This window comes from Tursiops truncatus, chromosome 13 (assembly GCF_011762595.2).
Source record: "Tursiops truncatus isolate mTurTru1 chromosome 13, mTurTru1.mat.Y, whole genome shotgun sequence".
In the NCBI taxonomy this organism is placed as follows: Eukaryota; Metazoa; Chordata; class Mammalia; order Artiodactyla; family Delphinidae; genus Tursiops; species Tursiops truncatus.
Genome location: NC_047046.1, coordinates 7,767,442 through 7,785,288, shown reverse-complemented (window position 1 = coordinate 7,785,288; position 17,847 = coordinate 7,767,442). Strand labels below are relative to the sequence as shown.

The window sequence follows — 17,847 nt, the reverse complement described above, 5'->3', positions numbered from 1 at the left end:
TATGGTGGACTATTTCTTTTTTTTTTTTTTTTTCACTTGCCCCAATATTATTTATTGGAAGAGAAATTCTTTCAATTCCCTTCCTTCCTTCTTCCCTCCCACCATATGCTGGACTATTTCTGTTATACTAAATTCACCCAATCTCTTTCAGGGTACACAAATGATCATATAACTTTAATCAGTATATATACATTATTTGGAGATCTACTTTTTTACTTAAACATGCTTTAATGTACCTGTTTAAAGGTATCCATTTAGTTCCCATAATAATTTTTAACAGCCATATAGTATTACATGAAATAGACAGGTTATAGCTTTTTTTTTTTTTTCCTGTTTTTTAATTTTTTGGCTGCACCTCGTACCGTGCGGTACCATCTTAGTTCTCCAACCAGGGATTGAACCCGGGCCACCGCAGTGAAAGCGCTCAGTCCTAACCACTGGACCGCCAGGGAATTCCCAAGACAGACTGCAGCTTACTTAACTGTTTTCCTCTTGTGGGGCACTTGGGATGCTTCCAGTGTGTGGCTGATCTGAAAAATGCTGCTATAACCATCTTTGCACAAATTGCTTGTTACAGTCTTGGGGACTATTTTTTTTTGTGGGAGGGACTATTTTGAGCAAGGGCGTTTGTGGGAAGCAGACGAAGGAAAAGTCCCTGGAATTTTCACTTCTCCCTGGGCAGCTGCTCTTATTTTAGAATAGGCTCTTGGCATCCTGCAGTGCATAAGTAACACAGCTACCAGTAGCTGGATGAGCTGGGGAAAGTTCTTTCACCTCTCTGTACCTTGGACTCTTGCTATTTCAAGTGTGGTCCTTGAACCAGTAGTATTGGCTGGGAGCTTGTAGAATTACAGAATCTCGGATCCTTCCTAGAACCTACTGAATCACAATATGCATTTTAACAAGATCTCCAGGAGGTGGTTTAAAGCCCACTGAAAGCTGGAGAAACCATGCCTTAGAGTACTTCCCTGTCGAATAGGGATAATAAAGGTCCTTCCTCATAAGGTCGTCGTGCATTATACATATACATAGTGCATTAACACATATACATAAAGTGCATAGAAGAACGCCAAGCACATAGTAGGTGCTATGTGTTCCTTTATTTTTTGGCCACGCCACGAGGCTCGTGGGATCTTAGTTCCCAGACCAGGGATTGAACCCTAGCCCTGGGCAGTGAAAGCACCAAGTCCTAACTACTGGACCACCAGGGAATTCCGTTTGCTACTTTTATGACTCTCCCCAGCTGACTGAGCAAATTCTACAGCTGGTAGGTCCCTAAGTAGAGTGCCTTAAAATAAGCAAATAGGAGAGATTTCCCCCTGGTGGTGTAGGGAGGGGGTGGGGGAGGAATCTTGCAAGGCACATTCTCACCATTCTCACGTATCACGGTCAAAATCCCTAAGAAGAGGCACATCCAGCCCCAGGAAGCTGATGAGTGAGTCTGAAAGCTCTTTGGGCAGAAACCGGGACAGGGTGGCAGCCAGGTAAGATCTGATACTTCTGGCACCTAAGCAGCTGCACTGATGGGGGTGGCCAGCCTGTGCCATCTACAGAAAGGCTTGTGAATAATGCACGTAAAGTCCTGACCCCACAGAGAACAGTCCCTAAGATTTGCAACCTGACCGCTGGCCAGCTTGCAGAGAAGGTACATCTGCCTAGCTCTCCCTGGGGGGCAAGGCCAGCCTCTTCAGCCCAGGATCGAGCAGCTGCAAGCATAGGTAAAGGGGGATCGTCGTCCGAAATCCTCTGCTTGGTGACATTTAATTCATCCTTCAAGGCCCTGGATTTCCTTTTCTTTTTTTGCTGTACGGGGGCCTCTCACTGTTGTGGCCTCTCCTGTTGCGGAGCACAGGCTCTGGACGTGCAGGCTCAGCGGCCATGGCTCACAGGCCCAGCCGCTCTGTGGCATGTGGGATCTTCCCGGACCGGGGCACGAACCCGTGTCCCCTGCATTGGCAGGCGGACTCAACCACTGCGCCACCAGGGTAGCCCTGGATTTCCTTTTTGATTCTACTAACCCCAATTAAATAAACTATTTTCTGTTTTTTCACCAAGTGAGTGATTTATCTGGTTTTGCAAACTTCATGACACATTGTATCAGGAGTCTCAATCTCAGCTGTCTCCGGCCTACATGAAGTAGGCTAGGGCAGTACAACTGAGCCTGCAGGGGACTGTGGCAGCTGGCGAGCCTCCTGTGAAGCGGACATGTGTTCCTCTGGTCCAGCCCATTGCCGAGCACGAACATGAGCCCAGTGTGGCCAGATCTTTCCACTTTTCAAGAGAAAGTAAAAGTCTGGATTTTTATATGAAACTGTCATCTTTTTCTTAATTAAAAAAATTTTACATTTAAAAACTTACATTAAAAAAAAACTTACATTTAAAACGTCTATATTTAAAAACTTAATTTAAAAACTTTTGTTTATAATCCAGCCAAACTGGAAACATCCCAAAGTTACCTCAACTGGTGAACGGATAAACAAATGGATCCATCCATACAATGAAATACACTCAGCAAAGGGAAAAGGAATGAATTACGGAAACGTACAATAATCATCTGAATCTCAACTGCATCATGCTGACTTCTGCTAGCCAAGATGCAGTAATATGGACCAGATTTACTTTCTCACCTGAAACAATAAAAGAATGGAGAAAATAAATATGAAATGATGTGTTTCTTCAAGACGGTGGACATCAGTCAATGGAGGACGGTGATCCCTGAGACACAGGAAACAAGTGGGGTTAGCCCTGTGATTGTCCAGCTTATTGTCTTTTTTTTTTTTGGCTGTGCCATGCATTATGTGGGATCCTAGTTCCCCAGCCAGGAATCGAACCCGCGCCCCCTGCATTGGAAGCATGGAGTCTTAAGCACTGGACTGCCAGGGAAGTCCCCCAGCTTACTGTCTTGAGAGAGTTTCCAGGCCATGGTACAGGGCAGGGGGACCCCAGGTGGAGCCTGGCAGACCCCCTGAGTTGAGACGACAGAACTGAGGGTCCAGGGAAACCAAGGAGGTTAGAATTCTAGAGAGGAGACAGCTGCACATGGAGAATCCAGAGGTCTGCAAAGAGTCCCCTCTAGGATCAGCTGAGCCCTGGTCAACCCATGCTTACAAGTACAACTACCGGAGGCCAGGGAAAGAGCTACCTGAAATGATCAGAGGTAAGAGTGTGTGGCACCTACATAGGCCCAGGAATACAGCCTGTTCCTGCACCAGCCAGACTGGAAAACTTCGTGATTCGTGGGCACTGGTCTTGCCTCAGTAGTGGAGAAAAATTAGCTCCAGACTGAGCACTCTTTGGGTCCCAGGTAAGTGATAAAAGCAAGATTCAGGGCTTCCCTGGTGGCGCAATGGTTAAGAATCCGCCTGCCAATGCAGGGGGCACAGGTTCGAGCCCTGGTCCGGGAAGTTCCCACATGCCGCAGAGCAGCTAAGCCCGTGCGCCACAACTACTAAGCCTGCGTGCCTAGAGCCCATGCTCCTCAACAAGAAAAGCCACCGCAGTGAGAAGCCCGTGCACCGCAACGAAGAGTAGCCCCCGCTCGCCACAACCAGAGAAAGCCCGCGCGCAGCAACGAAGACCCAATGCAGCCAAAAAAAAAAAAAAAGCAAGATTCAAAAGAATCAAATGGTTTCCAAATAACCACATCCAATATAAAGCTCAAGAATATTTTTTAGAACTACTAAAATACAAAAGAAGGAGGAGGAAAAGGGAGGTGGAAGGCAACAAGGTCGACTTCACAACATCTGACATCCAGTCAACGATAACAGGCTGGCAAAAAAATCCTGTTTCACCCTTTTTGAGAGGTGTTGTTATGGGTTCAATTGTCTCCCAAAAAGATATGTTGAAGTCCCAACCCCCAGAGATGAGAATCATAAATCAAAGTTGGTCATTAATTACCTGTGAATCTTGAGTAAGTCACGCTCTTTTTCACGCCTCAGATAAGAACTGCAAATATTTCTCTGTGTGCTCTTGTGCATTTTCCCCATGCAGAGTTCTCAGAGGGGTCTATGAACCCCAGAAGTTGAGAACCTCTGCAGTAGATGATCTTTAATGTTTATTCCTTCAACAAATATTTATTGAGGGCCTACTGTGTGCTTTAGGGATCCAATGATGACCAAAACAGAGACAAGATCCCTAAGATCTCATGGAGATTATATTATATACCCATGGAGGGAAACATGCAACCAACATGGAGACAAACACTTCCATAGAATGGTAAGTTGTATGAAGGAGATAAAGCAGGTGAAATGTGACTGGGAGGAGGCATGACCCGTTGGGTGTTCAGGAACAGTTTTTTTTTAGAGCTGTTGTTACAGGTTGAATTTTGTCCCACAGAAAGATATGTTGAAGTTCTAATACTCACTCCCTCAGAATGTGACCTTATTTGGAACTAGGTTTTTGCAGATGTAATTAGTTAAACTGAGATGAGTTCATGTTGGAGTAGGGTGGGCCCTTAATCCAAGGAGACTGGTGTCCTTATAAGAGGAGAGGACACACAGAGACAAGCACGTAGGGAAAGAGGCCATGTAAAACAGAGGCAGAAATTGGAGGGGTGAAGCTGCAAGCCAAAGAATGCTGAGGGTTGACCACCACCACCATAAGCTATGAAGAAGCAAGAGAAGATTCTACTCAGAGTCTCAGAGGGAGTATGATCTTGCTGACTCCTTGATTTCTCACTTCTAGCCTCCAGAACTGTGAGAGAATACATTTCTGTTGTTCAAGCCACCCAGTTTGTGGTACTTAACCCAGTTTGTAATTTGGGCAGCCCTAAGAAACTAATACAGGTGTCATTTGAACTAAGGCTAGAATGATGAGAAAAAGGCAACCATATGAAGATTTAGAGGGAAGAATATTCCATGCAAGGGTAGGAAGAAAAAACCAACAAAAACCGTGGCTGGAGAGTACTTATCGAGAGGGATGAGATAGGAGATGTGACTCGAAAACTAGGCAGGGATAGATCTTGCAGGACCACGCCCGGGAGGTGACGGAATTTGGATTCAATTAGCATTGAGGTGGTTATGTCATTTGAGCGACAGAAACAGCTGTCAAGAGAGTCACCTAGAGTCTTAGAGGGCAGGATCTAGGATGTATTGGTTGAAGTAAATAATAACAATGTGAGATGACAGGGCCCTCTCTCCAGGCCGTCGTTGGCTTTGGCTCAGTTAAGGCAATGCTCCCTCCCCGCAATCTCCCTTCTACCTCCGGATCCCAGACACCCCCAATACACACAATTTAAGTAAAATAAGCTCTACAAATGCGGTTTGCGGACAAGTTCCCCACCCAAACTAGGCGAGAGAGATTCTGGAGGCGCAGAAGCATTCCCAAGGTGGGGGCAGCCGTAGACCCTACCAAGTTCTGCAAAGCTACGGCAACCCCCCGGCAGGCCCCCGACGCGCGGGGGCGGAGCCGGGGCGGAGCGTACGCATGCGCAGGGCCTGACTCCCGGCGAGGGGTGGGGCGGGCACCAGGGCCGGGGCTGTGACGTCAGGTGCGCGCGTGGCTCCCGCTGCGCAGGAACAGCTGGTGCCTCGGAAGGCGGCCGGCGAGCGGACAGGCGTGGGGTGCTGGTGGCCGGCCGCGCCACGCTGCAGGAGCAACCGCCTCCGCCTCGCACCACTGCACCATGGCCGGCCAGCTGGAGCGTTGCGAGCGCGAGTGGCATGAGCTGGAGGGAGAATTTCAGGAACTGCAGGTAGGACCGGGCCACCTAGTCCTGAAACTCTGCTACCTGATGTGCAGGGTATTCCGCTTCCTGCTTGCCCAGCCCGGGCGGTGGGAACCATTAGGGCCCAGAGGTTGCCCCTGGCTAGGCCCTGGGGGCTGGTGGTCCGCGTGAGCCAGCCCCCTCCCATCTCCCAGTATTTCAGTTCTTCATCCCCTTTGGGCGCCGAGTCGAAGCTCCCCATTTCCCCCGCCCTCGCGCCGGCTCTTTGCTCCGCGCACCTCCTTCGCTGCAGAAAGTTGGTCTATGGCCTCTGAGGGGAAGTTCCAGGCGTGTCCATGTGGGGGAGGCCGGAGGGGACAGGTATGTTTGGGGACTCAAAGAGAAAGCCCAGCGCCCACCTCCTCAGGGGTCTCCCCTGACCCCACCGCCGCCCTCCAGCTTTCGGCAGCTCCACTCGTCCTTTACTCTGGCGGGCCAGCCGTCTCCTCTGCAGCTCCATTTTGAGAGGTGTGCTTGGGAGCCATTCACCTTGAACCTGTAGACTTTGCTTAGGGGTTAGAGACCCCTATTCTCAGTCTTTGGGGCTCCTGTGTCTGTGCCCGCCTCTCCGACGCTGCTGCAGGCCGAGTTTGGCGTTGTGGATGACATCTGTCACTTGTGACAGCTGGGCTGCCTCCCTTAGTGATAGAGGCTGCTCCCAGCCCTCACCCATTTGGCCCAGAGCCTTACACTGGGTGGGGTGAGGGCGGGTGTAAGAGACCCCTTGAGAGAATGGCATTGCCGCTGCGCGGGCCTGGCAGGAGAAGTTGTTTCCGATAGGAGGTTCGCAGAGGCCTCAGCTATCTACCTTGGTGACTAAAGACGCCTCAGGAAACCTTAGGGTTGGCCAAGAGGGATGCCTGGACCATTTTTGGAGATGAGGCTGTTCCCTCCGCAGCTACCGGATTGTGTCTCTTTTCTCCAGAGTTGGGCTCTGTTTGCCTTAAATCACATGGAACACCCCAGCCCGCTCCTTCCTGTCCTCAGCTGGAGCAGTGACATTTTCTCTGTCCATGTAGCTCTTGTCTGCAGTTTGGTTGGCCTCTTACTGTGTCCAGAGGAGGGGAGGGGAGATTGGCAAGGGTGTCTGTGATGGGTCTTTCTAGATATGATGTCGTAGGTCCAGGTGAATAGAGAGAGGGTTGCTGGAGAGACTGAGCAGGAAGGCAGGTGCTTTTTCAGGCATGAGCACAGAGTAAGGTACCAGAACCAGAAGGGTACTTTTTCTTGGCCTGTCCAGCATGTGTGGGTTCGTGCCCTTTCCTTCAGGCCCAGGGCTTAGGGCCCACTCAGTTCCCAGGGGACCCTTCAGGCTCCACTGCCATCGAGAAGACTCAGCTATTTCTTAACGCTTTGTCCTGCTAGGCTCTCAGGTCATGTGCAGCTGTGGAGCCATGGAGGGTATTAGGGTGGGAAGTGCTTCAGAGCTATGCAATTAATGCACTTAACACCAATTAGATAAAGGAGACTTTTGACTTTTTGTTATGTTCTTACTTGGTGTCTCTGGGACTCAGGTGTGTGAGGGACAGAGAGGAATTGGGAATTAACCCTGGATTTTGTCCCCTGGTGCACAGCAAGGGCTGTAGAAGGACTGACCAGGTGGAAACCGTGATGTCCCCTGCTCACGTCTTCGGCAGTGGGGGAACTGGACTGGACTAGGTCTGACTTCTCACCCTTCCCCCCAACCCCCATAATAAATGTAAGAGCTCTGAACTCCTGAGATGAAAGTCTCTGGAAATACGCATATAATAAGTAGGGTATATATTGTCATTATGTTTGTGTTGGGTGGACTTTCAGATATGAGACATTTGTTGGGGAACAGGGAGGTCACAACAGGTAGGCAGGTGGGCAAGGTTAACAATAGGAAGGCTCTTTTTTTTTCACCAGAAAATCCCGGCCTGTCTTAATTTACCTATATCTGCCTCAGAATCTGGGATTTGTGGGTTTCATGTTCATATCTCTCTGATTCTGTCTTTCTTGGGATGATGTATAATATCTTTGTGTTTTACCTCTTCTTCCCTTTTTCCAGTGAAGGGAGGAAAGAGGAAATCTAATTTCAGATCCTAGAGGATTTGAAAGGTCTTTGGAATTCCTCCCCATCCCTAAAAAAGTCATAATCTCTGGGACTTTCTAGAGGAAAGGATCTGTTTTCTTTTGCCTGTGATTTGCATCTGCCAGGGCCTCTCTGGACTCGGGGGCAAGGTCGAGTCACCGTGAGGACTTTGGCTTTGCCTGGTTGCGGTTTCGGCCATGCCGGTGAATTGAGCATTAGTCTGAGACCAGTGCATGTTTGGCCCTGTGGCCTGTGGTGTGACCACAGAAGGTCACTTACAGATGTGGTGGCAGGTGATTTAATGTGCATTTCCTGTCTTGCATCTCTGGAAACCTCGTCCCTCTCCACCCAGGAAGGAGGTGGCCCGAAGAAGCCTCTCCCTAACCCTGACCTCACAGAAATGCAGGGTAGGCCATTGTAAGATTTTTGGCTTTTGTTACCAATGAAACGGGCATCCCTCTGGCTGCTGTGTATAGAATAGACATGAGGCGGACAGGGTGGAAGTAGGAAGATAAGTATTATTTTATTAAAACCCTTGAAAAAAAAAAACCCTGTGAAATAGATCCTGTTATACCCATCTTGCAGAGTGAAAAATGTACCCCAAATCACACGGCTTATGAGTACTGGATTCAGGATTCAAACCCAGGCATTGAACATCAGAGTCTATACTCTTTTTTTTTTTAATTTTTATTAGAGTACAGCTGATTTACAGTGTTGTGTTAGTTTCAGATGTACAGCAAAGTGAATCAGTTATACATATACGTATATCCACTCTTTTTTTTTTTTTTAGATTCCTCTCCCATATAGGCTGTTACAGAGTATTGAGTAGAGTTCCCTGTGCTATACAGTAGGTCCTTATTAGTTATCTGTTTTATATATAGTAGTGTGTATATGTCAGTCCCAATCTCCCAACTTATCCCTCCCCCCACATCCCCTGGTAACCATAAGTTTGTTTTCTATATCCATGACAGGGCCTGTATACTCTTAACTACTACCCAAGGCAGGTCTGTGCCCCGGGTACTCTTTTGTTTCTCTCCCATCTTGCATTGCCTTCTGGGCCTCTTTCCCTAGAAGTGGGTTCTGTGGAAAGAACTCCAGACAGGGAGTCAGGATTCCTAGGTTCAGGCCTGAACTCTGCCACTGCCTAGCATCTGACCTTTAGCAAGCCGCCTCTCTGAGCTTTTCTTTATCTAGAAAACAAAGGCTGACAATAATAGCAGCAACGATAAGAGCTGACTGTATGATACATGGATTATTCCATTTAATCTAAACGACAGCCTGGCTTTACAGATGAGAGTGAGGCTAAGAGATGTTAAGTAACTTGAAACTCGAGGAGCCAGAATTTGAACCCAGGCCTGCTGTATCCATCAGATACTTTTTGGGTTCCTAACACAGTGGGCTCCAACAGTATCCTGAGACCCTTGGCTCTCGAAGGAAGCTTTTGGACTTGTGGGGACTCATTTCATTTGTACGGTGCTTTAACATGATGCGTTAGTAAGGATTCTTAGTGGTAAGTGGCAGAAACCCAGTTGAACCAGCTTTAAGCCAAAAAACAAAAATGTTTTATTGGCTCATGTAGTGGGAAGTCCAGTGGGAAATGGCTTCAGGCAAGGCTGGATCCAGGTGCTTCAGTGATGTCTGTGTGTGTGAGTGTGCGTATGTTTCCTCTATGTCAACTTCATTCTCAACAGTCTCTCCCATGTTGTGGCAAAGATGAGCATTGGCAGCCTCAGGCTGATATCTACCAGTTCAGCAAACCTCAGAAACAGAGCATCTTCTCTCCTGTAATTCTGGCAGGAGTCCCAGGGCTAACTCTCATTGGCCCGACTTGGATCATGTGATTATCCCTTACTTAACCAGACCCTGTGGCACTAATTGGCTGGGTCTTGGTTAACATGTCTCCCCTGGAGCCCAGGACTGGAATAAGTGCTGTTCAAACCACGTGAAATAAGAGTGGTGGAGGGGTGGTCCCATGAAGGAAAATCAAAATACTGGTAGTAAAAAAAAAAAAAAAACAGAGAAGGATGCTGGACAGGTATCTTTTTAGGAGTAATAGAAACAGTCTATATCTGTGCCTCACAAACTGTGTTAAGGCACCTCCAAGGAGCTGCAGCAAGCTCACAGGGGGACTATGGGATAATTTAAATTTTCAAGGGAAACACAATATCTGTCATTAAAAAGAATGTTTCACACATCTTTTTTTTTTTTTTTCGGTATACGGGCCTCTCACCTGTTGTGGCCTCTCCCGTTGTGGAGCGCAGGCTCAGCGGCCATGGCTTATGGGCCTAGCCGCTCCGCGGCACGTGGGATCTTCCCGGACCAGGGCACGAACCCGTGTCCCCTGCATCGGCAGGCGGACTCTTAACCACTGCACCACCAGGGAAGCCCCACACATCTTTTTAATGATGTCATATCTTTGTGAAGTTGGGTTTTGGGGGCTGATTAAAATCAAATACTATGTGAAAATCAATTTAGAACAAGAAATGAGGATGACAGTGTCCAATCTATTCCCAAGGTTTGAGATTTTGTGCAGAGCCCGACAGGCACACACATCCGTAAATAATTTTGGTTACTTCTGAATGAAATAAAAATACTTTTGTCAATTTCTGTGTATTCTTTTTTCCCCAAGAGGCTACTAAGTTGGTAGGACATAAATACTTTTCAATTATTTGGCTTAAGGACTCTGTGAAAAGTTTACTGAGACGCTAAGGGTGTGGTGAACCAACAAAGTTTGGGAACCTTTGTTTTATGTCCTGATTGTGGTGGTGGTTACACAACTATATGTATTTGCCAAAATTCGTTATGTATACCTGAAAATTGGTGAATTCGTATGTAAATTCTACCTGTAAAGCTGATTTTCAAAAACCAGTACATGCCTGTTAACATATAGCTCATCCCCTAGCTCTTCCACAACTGAGGAAACTTAAGAAGTGGCAGACTCTGGACATGAAGGCAGTCTGACTCTCAAGCCTAATCACTTAACCATTATGTTATTCTGTCTTCCAAATGCCTGACATGCATGCTGATGCCCTCACTTACTGCTCCTATAACAGACATTACTAATCGATCCTGGCGCATGACTCAGAATCTTTCCCAGTATAGAATTGATACAGTTTAGGTGAAGTCAACTTGCTATCTTTGGTAGTGTTTCCATGGCATACTGAGTCTTAGTTCAGTATATTCAGCATTCAGAAATCTTTATTTGATGTTGATTCCTTGGAAGGAGAACTATATAAATGCAGTCTCTTGAAAACTTAGCACCAGCCACACCTGTAAGTGACCACATTTTAGTGGTGGCCATGGCTCTGTTGCAGTCTGCTGGGTTGCCCACCAACTTGCAATGTTCCTAGACCAGGGCCCTGTCTGAAAATGGCATATGATTCCATTGCTGGCAATTCTTTCTTTCTTTCTTTTTTTAAAATTTTTGGCCGCACCGCGTGGCTTGCAGTTTCTTAGTTCCCCGACCAGGGATAGAACCCTTGCCCCCTGCAGAGTTCGGACTCCTAAGTGTGGACTCCTAACCACTGGACCACCAGGGAATTCTTGATTGCCGGCAGTTCTTGCAATAAACGTTTACTCAAGAGTTGTGACTCAGCCAAGCTGTGTTGAAAGGGCATCTCTAGATGTTTCACAGCTGTGCTGGCACCTGGACTCATTAACCTCATCTTCCCAGTGGGGCAGAGTTTGGGGCCTCAGAGGACAGGAGAGGCGGCAGATCTCCAAATCTTCCAGCAGAAATTCAATTGTTTGTGTCTCCCATACATGGTATAAAAGGATGGTAATCAGACATGTAGGAAAGGAGCTATGGGTATCTCAGCTTACAGAGCCAATGTTAGTGTCTGTCTCTCTCTGATCTATTCTACATTTTTATAAATAATACATATCCACATAGTTAAAAACTCAAATAGGAGATATGTATAAGAATTCTGTAACAGCTGAAAACTGGAAACCTAACTGTCCATCAGAATGGATAATTCCACTGAACATCCATAGAGTGTGGTATGAAGATCAGATGAATAAACTAGAGCTATATGTATCAACATGGATAAATATTTTAAAAAGAAAAGCAACATTGGGAGGAGATATGGGGATATATGTATATGTATAGCTGACTCACTTTGTTATAAAGCAGAAACTAACACAACCTTGTAAAGCAATTATACTCCAATAAAGATGTTAAAAAAAACCCCACCAAAACCTCAAAAAAAAAAAAAAAACAACCCAGCAACATTGTGTGAAAAGTTGCCAAGGGGTATGTATAGTATGACATGTATAATAAAGTTAAAAGCATTCAAAACAGCACTATGTTTTGCTTACTGATACATGTCTATGTAGTACAAATATAAAGACTTGCAAGGGAGTGATATGGGCCAGATTCAGTATAGTGGAGATTTGGGCAGGGCCCTGGCAGGAAGCAAATGACTCTTCCAAATGGGTGTCACTGAAAAAAGTCTAAGGAAGGGACTATTTACAGAGGTGTGGCAGTTTAAAGACGAGGTCCCTGGAGCTGGAACCAGTCCTCATCCTAAGGGGCAGAGGGAAGGGGCCGTCACCAGAGCTTGTTGCAGGGAAAGGGGAGCTGCAGGACAGGAGCTGCAGTGGTCAAAAGCTGTAGCAAAGCAGGGAGGAGGCAGGAGGAACCAATACCCCAGCCTCTCTCTCCTCCCGCTCTCCAGTCTTCTGTCCTGGCATCCCATTGGCTAGGTAGGAGGCAGGGCAAGGGAGCCTGGGAGATGCAGTCCCAGGGCACAGAGAAAGACAGAATTGATCTGGGGTGGGCGTGGGGGTGGACATAACCAGCATAGAGGTTCCCCTCATTGGGGGCAGCAGATGGGAATACCACGTAGAAAGAGTACATAGGGCCTCTCAACTCTTTGGGCCCTATTATTTCTTAAACTGAGGGTGAGAATATGGGTATTAATGTTATATTTGTTTTTTATTATATGATTTTCTGTCTTTTTCAATATGTCTGAAATATTTCATAATAAAATGAGCAGGAGACCAAAAAGTAACCTAACAGTACCAAAAGGTTTATTAAAAAAAATAGGCTCAGGCTTCCCTGGTGGCACAGTGGTTAAGAATCTGCCTGCCAATGCAGGGGACATGGGTTCAAGCCCTGGTCCGGGAAGATCCCACATGCTGCAGAACAACTAAGCCCATGCGCCACAACTACTGAGGCTGCGTTCTAGAGCCCACGAGCCACAACTACTGAGCCCACGTGCCACAACTACTGAAGCCCGCACGCCTAGAGCCCGTGCTCTGCAACAAGAGAAGCCACCGCCTGCGCACTGCAACGAAGAGTAGCCGCTGCTAGCTGCAACTAGAGAAAGCCCATGCACGGCAACAAAGACCCAATGCAGCCAAAAATAAATAAATAAATAAATTTATTTAAAAAATAGTCTCAGTCATTTATGTGGTTATGACCATGCAAATATCATTTACTGAAGAATTGAGTAGTGTATGATGCTTGCGTTTTCTCTCGGAGAAAGAGAAATATTTATTTATTTATTTATTTATTTTTGGCTACTTTGGTTCTTCGTTGCTGTACGTGGCTTTCTCTAGTTGCGGAGAGCGGGGGCCACTCTCCGTTGCAGTACACGGGCCTCTCACTGCGGTGACTTCTCCTGTGGAGCACGGGCTCTAGGCGCACAGGCTCAGTAGTTGTGGCTCGCGGGATCTAGAGCACAGGCTTAGTAGTTGTGGTGCACAGGTTTAGTTGCCCTGTGGCATGTGGGATCTTCCCGGACCAGGACCTGAACCCACGTCCCCTGCACCGGCAGGCGGACTCCCAACCACTGCGCCACCAGGGAAGCCCGAGAAATTTTTCTTTTTAATTAATTTTTTTTAATTAATTTATTTTTGGCTGCATTGGTTCTTTGTTGCTGTGTGCAGGCTTTCTCTAGTTGCAGCGAGCGGGAGCTACTCTTTATTGTGGTGCATGGACTTCCCTTTGTTGCAGAGCAGGGCCTCTAGGTGTGTGGACTTACGTAGTTGTGGCACGTGGGCTCAGTAGTTGTGGCTCGAGGGCTCTAGAGCGCAGGCTTAGTAGTTGTGGCGCACGGGCTTAGTTGCTCTGCAGCACGTGGCATCTTCCCAGGCCAGGGCTCAAAACCATGTCCCCTGCATTGGCAGGAAGATTCTTAACCACTGCGCCACCAGGGAAGTCCAGCATTTGATTCTTTGCTGACAATATTTACCTTATAACTATACTCTTTCCTCCTGCCTCCAAAGCTCCATCTTTAGATATTTTATCAAGTGCGTCTCTTTTTTTTAAAATAGATCTTTATTAGAGTATAATTGCTTCACAATACTGTGTTAGCTTCTGTTGTACGACAAAGTGAATCAGCCATATGCATACATATATCCCCATATCCCCTCCTTCTTGAACCTCCCTCCCATCCTCCCTATTCCACCCCTCTAGGTCATCGCAAAGCACTGAGCTGATCTCCCTGTGCTATGCGGCTGCTTCCCACTAGCTATCTGTTTTGCATTTGGTAGTGTATATATGTCCATGCTACTCTCTCACTTCGTCCCAGCTTACCCATCCCCCTCCCTGTGTCCTCAAGTCCATTCTCTATATCTGCGTTTTTATTCCTGTCCTGCCTCTAGTTTCTTCAGAACCTTTTTTTTTTTTTTAGATTCCATATATATGTGTTAGCATATGGTATTTGTTTTTCTCTTTCTGACTTCACTCTGTATGACAGACTTTATATCCATCCACCTCACTACAAATAACTCAATTTTGTTTCTTTTTATGGCTAGTAATATTCCGTTGTATATATGTGCCACATCTTCTTTATCCATTCATCTGTCGATGGACACTTAGGTTGCTTCCATGTCCTGCCTATTGTAAATAGAGCTTCAGTGAACATTGTGGCACATGACTCTTTTTTTTTTTTTTTTTTGCGGTACATGGACCTCTCACTGTTGTGGGCGGTACATGGGCCTCTCCCGTTGCGGAGCACAGGCTCCGGACGCGCAGGCTCAGCGGCCATGGCTCACGGGCCCAGCCGCTCCGTGGCATGTGGGATCTTCCCGGACCGGGGCACAAATCCGTGTCCCCTGCATCAGCGCACATGACTCTTTTTGAATTATGGTTTTCTCAGGGTATATGCCCAATAATGGGATTGCTGGGTCATATGATAGTTCTATTTTTAGTTTTTTAAGAGAAATGCAAATCAAAACTACAGTGAGGTATCACCTCACGCCGGTCAGAATGGCCATTATCAAAAAATCTAGAAACAATAAATGCTGGAGAGGGTGTGCTGGAAAGGGAACCCTCCTGCACTGTTGGTGGGAAGGTAAATTGATACAGCCACTACGGAGAACAGTATGGAGGTTCCTTAAGTGTGTCTGTTTTCTTTGCTTGGTCTTGAACTAGATAGTTGGGGGGTTGGGACTTGCTTCGGGCAGCAGAGTAGAGTCCTTTCTTCCATAGCTGCTTGTCTGCTTTGGTGCCCCCAGCACTCTGGGTTATTTTTGGAGGTAGCAACTTGAAGTGGGAGTCAATCATGTTTAATAAGCTGGTCCTCCTTGCACTGTGTGCAGAGACCCAACTCCCAGTTTTCAGTGAGTGTCTCCCTTGCTCCAATACACTGCTGCCTAGTTTAGAAATAAAAATAGTGGTTTGGCATTCTGGCATTTTCTTTGAAAGTTAAACATATACTTACCATATGACCCAACAATTCCATTCCTAGGTATCTATCCAAGAGAAAGGAAAATAGGTATCTAACACAAAGACTTGTACATGAATGTTCATGGCAGCATTATTCATAGTACCCAAAAAGTGGAAATAACCCAAATGTCTAACAGCTGGTAGATGAATGAACAAAATGTGATATAAGTGCTGAGTAGTAATAAAAATTGATACATACTACAACATAAATACACGTCAAAAACAGTATGCTACGTGAAAGAAGCCAGACGCAAAGCCACATATTGTATGATTCCATTTATATGAAGTATCCAGAAAAGACATCTATAGGGACAGAAGGTGGATTAGTGGTTGCCAGGAGCTGGGAGGAGGGAAGAGTGGGGAGCGAGTGCTCATAGACACTGGAGATCTTACTGGATAATGGAATGTTTTAAAACTGGATGTGGTGATAGTTGCATAACTTGATAAATGTATAAAAATCACTGAATTGTACACTTAAAATGAGAATGTTATGACATGTAAATTATACTTCAATAAAGTTGTTAAAAAATGATGGTTTAGGGGCTTCCCTGGTGGCGCAGTGGTTGGGAGTCCGCCTGCCGATGCAGGGGACGCGGGTTCGTGCCCCGGTCCGGGAAGATCCCACATGCCACGGAGCGGCTGGGCCCGTGAGCCATGGCCGCTGAGCCTGCGCGTCCGGAGCCTGTGCTCCGCAACGGGAGAGGCCACAACAGTGAGAGGCCCGCGTACCGCAAAAAATAAAAATAAAAATAAATGACAGTGACCAGGGCAAGAGCTTGGTAATAAAGAGTCCAAGATTTATGGCTTCTCTTCTTACCTGGTGTGGTTAACTTTGCCCAGATGGAAAGCTCTGTTCTTTGGCATGTTAATCTAGATTCTGACACTTGCCTCTTAAAAAGCCAAACAGAATAAAATGGCATTTGTTTGCTTACATTAATAGGGAAGTCAAAGGTGTACCGCCTTCAGATATAAGCCGATCCAGGGGCTTAAATGAAACCGTCAGGGCTCAGCCTTTGTTTGCCTCTCCATCCTGTTTTCCTCTCAGTTGGGTTCATTCCCAGGCAAGGCAGCCCCATTAGCTCTGCTAAGGTAGAGAACCTGCTACCTTGAGAACTAGGGGAAAAAGAGGTTTGTTTTTTTTTCCAACAGTTCTGATAAAACCCCACCACTGAGGTTCATTGGTTTTGAATGCTCGTCCCTGAGTCAGCCAGCCTGGTCAGGAGGCTGATATTCTGATTGGCCAGGCCTGGGTCATTTGCCCTGGAACCTGGGGTAAACCTGCTCCTAGCCAGATCTCATGGACTGAGTGTTGGGGAGGGATGGATCTCCAAAGAAACCATAGGGACATTAACCAGAAAGGGAACAGCTGCTGAGCTGGCAAAAACAACAGAAAGCTTCCATCTGGCGACTAGTTGCATTCAAGGACACAGGGCTGGCTGGATGAAAGGCAGGATTGGATTGCCTCAGTGTGGCTCATCCTCCTGTTCCTGGAAAAAAACATCTCAAAGCACAAGTCCAACTGAGGGTCTGTGGGGACTTCCCTGGTGGCGCAGCGGTTAAGAATCCACCTGCCAATACAGGGGACATGGGTTCCAGCCCTGTTCCGGGAAGATCCCACATGCCACGGAGCAACTAAGCCCGTGCGCCACGACTAGTGAGCCTGCGCTCTAGAGCCTGCAAGCCACAACTGCGGAGCCCAAGTGCCACAAGTACTGAAGCCCGCGTGCCTAGAGCCCGTGCTGCACAATGAGAAGCCCGCACACCGCAGCGAAGAGTAGCCTCCGCTCGCCACAACTAGAGGAAGCCTGCGCGCAGCAATGAAGACCCAACGCAGCCAAAAAAAAAAAAAAAAGAGACAGCTGTTGTAAAATGGTACAGCCTCTCTGGAAAACGGTATGGCAGTTCCTTGAAAAAGTTAAACGTGGATTACCTTATGATCCAGAAATTCTACTTCTGATTATATACTCAAAAGAATTAAAAGGAGGGACTCGAACAAATATTTATCCACCCATGTTCATAGTAACATTATTCACAATATCCAAAAGATGGAAGCAACCCAGGTGTTCATCAACAGATGAGTGGATAAAATGTGGTATATACATACTGCAGGATATTGTTCAGCCTTAAAAAGGAAGGAAATTCTGCTACATGCTGCAATTTGGATGGACCTTGGAGCCATGATGATATGTCTAAATAAGTCAGGCACAAAAAGTATAAATACTGTATGATTCAACTTATACCTAGAGGAGTCAAATTCATAGAACAAAAAGTAGAGTGGTGGTTGCCAGGGGCTGGGCGGGGAACAGGAAATTGAATTATTGTGTGACAGGTTTGGAGTTTCAGTTGCAATGATGAAAAAGTTCTGGAGATGGATGGTGGTAATGGTTACTCAGTGATGTGAGCATATTAGATGCC

At 46.7% G+C, this 17,847-nt stretch overlaps 1 protein-coding gene across 12 annotated transcripts in view; it reads left to right on the top strand.

Annotated features, from left to right (window-relative positions):
- The window catches only part of TMEM120B (transmembrane protein 120B), a 62,641-nt gene that overhangs the window by 7,961 nt on the left and 36,833 nt on the right, over positions 1-17,847 (top strand). For 8 of the 12 annotated variants that reach the window (XM_073790022.1, XM_033836836.2, XM_033836835.2 and 5 more), the window contains one exon: positions 4,101-4,215. In XM_073790022.1, coding sequence (XP_073646123.1) covers positions 4,101-4,215 — 115 coding nt within the window. Of the gene's footprint in view, positions 1-4,100; positions 4,216-5,486; positions 5,693-7,278; positions 7,404-17,847 lie in introns of those variants that run through there. The other 4 variants (XM_073790024.1, XM_073790021.1, XM_073790018.1 and 1 more) reach the window with 4 other exon arrangements.